The 5,786-nt window shown below is 55.3% G+C and overlaps 1 protein-coding gene across 1 annotated transcript in view; it reads left to right on the top strand.

Moving 5' to 3' along the window:
• Positions 1-2,728: 2,728 nt before the first annotated feature.
• Arpp19 (cAMP regulated phosphoprotein 19) overlaps positions 2,729-5,786 on the top strand; it is a 47,792-nt gene continuing 44,734 nt past the window's right edge. Inside the window, exon 1 of the mRNA XM_012516417.2 lies at positions 2,729-3,010. Within this exon, the coding sequence (XP_012371871.1) occupies positions 2,966-3,010 (45 nt within the window). The 5' untranslated portion in view covers positions 2,729-2,965. The remainder of the gene's footprint in view (positions 3,011-5,786) is intronic.

Below are 5,786 nucleotides of genomic sequence, written 5' to 3' on the forward strand. Positions count from 1 at the left end.
CCGCAGGCTCCCGGCGGGCGCCGCCTCGGATATGCCGGTGCGTGTGCTCGGACACTGCGGATGGCGCCAGGGCCTCCACCGGGCCGATTTCCCAGCCTTTCCGCATTTCTTGAGACTGGGGCCTGTTCATTTGCTCAGGGCGCACTCCTCAGTCTTGCCACCCTCCTGCCTCAGCCTCCCCTAGTGCAGAGATTACAGGTGTGCCCGCCACCCCCAGCGGTGAATTCTCCACCGCACTAACATCTGTCGCTCCGAAATTCTAACTTGCCTCATGTGAGTCCTACTGCCTTTCAGGAGCAGGTTTTCTTATCCAAGGTCACATATTCTACTTTTCTCTCTGTGTGTGTCTGCTGGATTTTAACCTAGAGTCATAAACACACTAAAGTTCATAAATACAGGAGATACAACCATTATTCGGATAAAGATTTATTATTAAGAACATTATTCTTCCACGTTCTACTTAATCTACGTTAAAGTTCTACTTACAGGAAGGCAGTTCTTTCACCATAAAGTAAATTCAGAATGGATCCGAAATCTAGATATTAAGGCAGAATCATTAAATCTTCCGGAAGACAGAAGACACTGCAGTAGGCAGACATGAATAAAACTGACTGCACAGGAACTACCACAAAGAATCAATAACCAGGATCTCATTAAAAAGCTTTCCAGAAACTACCAACAGAGTGAAGAGGTAACCCACAATTTGGGAAAAAATGTTGCCCAGCTGTTCCTTAGCCGAAGGATTACTATCAAGAACAACAACAACAAAATCAGAGCCCCCTAAAGACCTGATATAAAAATGGGCATCTGGGATGAACATGACTTCTCAGATGAAGAAATGCAAAGAACAAATAATATATGAAGAAAATGTTCATTACTGGTTATTCGCGAGGTGCGAATTAGAACACTGAGATTCCATCTCATCCTAGAAAGAAGATGATCAAGGAATCAGTAACATGCTGGGAGGCTGGGGGGAAGGAGCCCTTCTCCCCCGTCACTGAGTGGAGACTGGGGCAACCACTGTGGAAAGCGGGGTGCAGACGCTTCCGAAATCGAGGGCTGAAGTCCCGCCTAGCCAGGTGGCCTCCCGGAGCCGCCTCCCGGCCCGACTCTTCCCCCAGAGGAATTAAACACATACCAAGTACGAAATCTTGGAAACAACCCAAATGCCTCCTAACAGAGGAATGGAGAAAACAAAATGGGGCCTTTTTATACAATGGAGTGTTACTCAGCTCTAAAGGATAGACCAGACTGTTCTAGGTGAATGGATGCAAGTCCAGGCCACACTCACCAACGAAATAACCAGACACGTGTGCAGACGCTGTAATGTCTCCCTAGAGAGACGCCGAAGGAGCAAATGAGATCCAAAAGTACCACAGGTACGGTAAAGTGGGAAGAAACACTGAAAAGTAAACGGAAACGGATGGGGAGGGGAAGAAGGAAACGGCAGTATCTGCGTCTGTGTCCTAGCTAAGCTAGTTACGCTGCTGGTTTCTCTCGGTTGGTTGAAAAGTTTGTGCTAATGTTGTCTGGACAAGTAAATGCTGACGTCTAGCGCTGCGTAACTAACGATAACAATATGCAATGCAGTAACCACTGTCACCCTTTTTTGGCGGCACCGGGACCCTGTGCTCGCTACTGCGCTCTCCCCAGCCCTACCCTCCTACCTTGTTTTGATGTTTTCCCCCTCTTTAAAATAAAAGGCAGCTCGTCAGTAAGTCACTCCGGGCGCGCATTCCGAGTTTCCCAGCCAGCCCAGTCGGCGGCATTCTCCGACCACCCGCCCTCCCCCTCGAGCTGGCCGGCCGCGCTCGCACGAGCGCGCGTCTCCGCAGCCTCGCCGGTCGCCGCGGCTCAGCGGGCTGGGCCTCGCAGACGCGCGGGCTTGGCAGCGGACTGAGAGGCGCGAGAGGGACGCGGGGAGGCCGAGGACGCGGAAGGAAAGGCTCCGGGGCCGCCAGGCGGGCGCGGACGCGGCGCGGCTCTCGAAGCGCATTTCCCGGGCAGCCTGAGTGCTGGAGAGGCGGCTCCGGCCGGATGTGAGGTAAACCTGGCCGGATGCGAGCCAGATCCTCGCGGCTACGAAGCTTTCCCTGGCCGGATGTGCGGCAGCCTGGCCGGATGTGCGGCTGTCTGGGCGGATGTGAGGCGGTCGGGGCGATGTGAGGCGGCCGGGGCGGATGGGAGGCGGCCGGGGCGGATGGGAGGCGGCCGGGGCGGATGTGAGATAGTCGGGGCGGATGTGTGGTAGTCAGGGCGGATGTGAGGCAGTCGGGGCGATGTGCGGCAGCCTGGGTGGATGTGAGGTAGCCGGGGCGGATGTGAGGCGGTCGGGGCGGATGGGAGGCGGCCGGGGCGGATGGGAGGCGGTCGGGGCGATGTGAGGCGGCCGGGGCGGATGTGAGGCGGCCGGGGCGGATGGGAGGCGGTCGGGGCGGATGGGAGGCGGCCGGGGCGGATGGGAGGCGGCCGGGGCGATGTGAGGCGGTCGGGGCGATGTGAGGCGGCCGGGGCGGATGTGTGGCAGTCGGGGCGGATGTGAGGCAGCCTGGGCGGATGTGTGGCAGTCGGGGCGGATGTGAGGCAGTCGGGGCGATGTGCGGCAGCCGGGGTGGATGTGAGGTAGCCGGGGCGGATGTGAGGCAGCCGGGGCGGATGTGTGGTAGTCTGGGCGGATGTGTGGCAGTCGGGGCGGATGTGAGGCGGCTTGCAGACGGAAATGAGGCGGTCCCGGGCGGAAGCGGGGCGAGCGCGCGCCGCGACCTTTGAAGGGAAGAGGAAGTGCTCGGGTCTCGCGGCCTGAGGAGGTGTCAGCGAGGTGGGGGCGCGGCGCGGGCTGCGGGGTCGCAGGGCGCGGCGTCACAGACAGCGACCACCTCCGAGGCGGCGGCCCGGCGCGGGGAGGGGGCGGTGACGGCCCCTGTCTTCGCCACTCCTCTGGCGCCTGGCCCGCAGAGGGAGCGCGATGTCCGCCGAGGTCCCGGAGGCGGCGTCCGCCGAGGAGCAGAAGGTGAGCGTGGCGGGAGGGGCCCGGACGGGCGCGGGATGCACAGCCGGCCCGTGCGGGGCGCCTCGAGCCAGGCCCGGAGCTCGAGCGGCTCTGAGCCTCCCGTCGTCGAGAAGTTTCCGCCCTGGGAGCCGCGGCGGAGACCTGCTCGGGCTTCGGGCTTCGGGCTTCGGGCTTCGGGCCCCGAGCCGCGTCTGTCTCCGCGCGCAGGCTCGAGCAGGTGCCGGCGCGCTGACGACGTGTCCCGGGCGGCGTGGACTGCTGCGGTCACGGCGGCCGCGCTCCGGGGTGGGGACGAGCCGCTGCTGCGCGTCCCGCCTTCTGCCGCCCTGCCCGCCGGGACCCGGGGCGGCCGCAGAGACGGGGCGCTCGCGACGGGCGGAGCGGCTTCTCCTACAGGCCGGACGGCAGCCCGAGCGCCGCGAGCGTCGCTGATGCCTTTGCTCCGGGGCCTCCTGCGGGGGAGGCTGGCCCAGAGCCCCAACCCAGGCCGTGCGTGCTAACTTTTACCGCGTCGGTGGTTCCGCTGTACTACTTGCGAAGTAACTAAGGAAACAGTAATAGCATAGGTGATAGGCCGGGACTATTTCAGTGAAGTTATTGGACATTTTTAACACTTTTCAAAAAGAAAGATGGACTTCTGTTGCAAAAAAAGTTGTACATGTGGCTTAAGGGATTGCAAATTTAACAGTAATTTTTTAAAAAAATACTTATTACAGTATTCATTATTGTTTCAGATTTAGAACTCAGGAAATAAACCCATGGTTATAGTGTCTTAAACACTGAAAGGACACACACTAGTTGAGTAATTTTGTTTAAGATTTGTTTATTGTCAGTGTGAAGTGTCAATTCCAAGAGTATAAAGGCATTTATTGAAGCATCCAAATGAATTTCTTTTTTTTTTTTTTTTTTATTTTTATTTTTTTATGTGTGTGTGTGGTCAGCTCAGCCCACCAGGGGGCGGGGCTGGCTGGCATGTGGTGCTGGGGGATTGAACCGTGGTCCCTGTGCTTTGCTGAGCTTGTTCTAAGTAGGTGCTTTAGACCACTGAGCCATCTCACCAGCCCAAAGAGTGGAATAAGGTTTTTTTTTGTTTTTTTTTTTTTTCTCCGAATGCCCTCATGGCTGGTTTGGCTGGTTTGGCTGGCTGGAGAGTTGTGGGGATCGATCTACAGCAACCTGAGGCTGACAGCTTTGTGGAAGCAGCCACTTAAACAGCTGAGCTAAGGCCAGGCCCCCCAAATGAATTTCTTAATACTACGGATAGCTTGAGTGCTCTGTCTTCGCAGTTGTTTGTGTTAAACATTTATTCTGGGACCTCAATTCTAGCTGTTGTCGTTAATACCAGGTGTGTTGGGAATACGGTGTCCTTATCTTGAATAGAAGTTTGGCCTCACATGCCCAGGGCTAGCTGCCAGGATGTCACCCCAGACAGGAGGAAATATGCACAGTCATGCCCATGGCCTGTGGGCCAGGTCACCTGCTTCTATTTGGAAGAACAGTTAGATGACCTGAAAATTTGGGTTATTGTCTGTGTACCGAATTGCCCTTTCAATCCAAGCCAAAGTACTCAGCTAAAAATACTTCCATGGCTATGGTGGGTTAGCCTGTTGCTTCAGAAAATTTGAGGTGACACATTGCAGCTGCCAGGGAATCAGAGTCAGGTTGCTGTGTCTGTGCCTGGGCAGTGTGTGCACCCACGTGCAGAAAGGAGTTCTACAGGTCTCTTGGTTGTTGGGATAGTAATTAACTGTGCACAAACAGGAAGTTTTATAAGCTGTTATCCCTTGACTTTTATATCACTCTAAAAGTAAAGCACAAATGACACCGTTCCTTGTGGCTGGTATTTGGCTGAACTGAATCCCTGAGGTGCTGAGTATATGAGAGCAAGGTGGAAGTATTTAGGGTTTGGCAAGTCCCTTCCCTAGGCCACAGGGTGACTCGGTTTCCTTAAGAGTGAGCACTGAGGTCACTTGACTCTATACAGTCACAGGTAAAGTTTTAAACAGGCTCCGTTCTTCCCCTGCCCAGGACTGTTCTCCCCAGCCAGAAACCTGTGGTGCTGCTCAGAGAGAAAAGGCGCTTCAGAGCCCCGAGCTTGCATATGCTGTTCTCTGTGACCACTGAGTGGAAACCAAATGATGAGGAAGCTGGCGTGGTGGTGCGTGCCTGTAATCCCAGCACTTGGGAGGCTGAGGCAGGAAGATTGTTTCGAGTTCGAGGCAAGCATGGGCCACAAAGTAAGCTCAAGGCCAGCCTGACCTGCATAGGAGACTCTGTCTGAAAAAGTCCAAATACAAGCTGAGGGGCTTGGGAAGGGAACTCATGGGCATGTTAGCTGTGAATTGGAGTCCCCAAACCCTGAGCGTGGAGTGGGCAGCATACTGGTTCCAGGGGTGAGAAGCAGAACTGCGAAGTGACCAGTGTGGCTCCCATAGGCAGAATCCACACTCCGGTATCTGCAATGGTCAAGAGGTGGGGCCGAGGGTCCTCCCAGTCCTCTTGAAGCCTTGCCTGAGTCTTCCCAGACAATTGGTTGTGAGAAAAGACAAGCAGGCTAGCCACATAGTCTAAAACCTCAGCTTAGGTGCATCTCAGAAAACCAAGTGTGATATGGGTGCGTGTGAGAGAAAGATGCAGCTTGTAATATTTGAAAGGATCCATTAACAGATTTTCTAGAGTTTATACTATTCATCAAATTAAGTTGGGAGGGATAACAACTATCGATTAAAATATTCCTGTGAGGGGTTGGTGAGATGGCTCAGTGGTCTAAAGCACC

Source organism: Octodon degus, unplaced genomic scaffold, assembly GCF_000260255.1.
Source record: "Octodon degus isolate 3935 unplaced genomic scaffold, OctDeg1.0 scaffold00105, whole genome shotgun sequence".
Classification (NCBI taxonomy): domain Eukaryota; kingdom Metazoa; phylum Chordata; class Mammalia; order Rodentia; family Octodontidae; genus Octodon; species Octodon degus.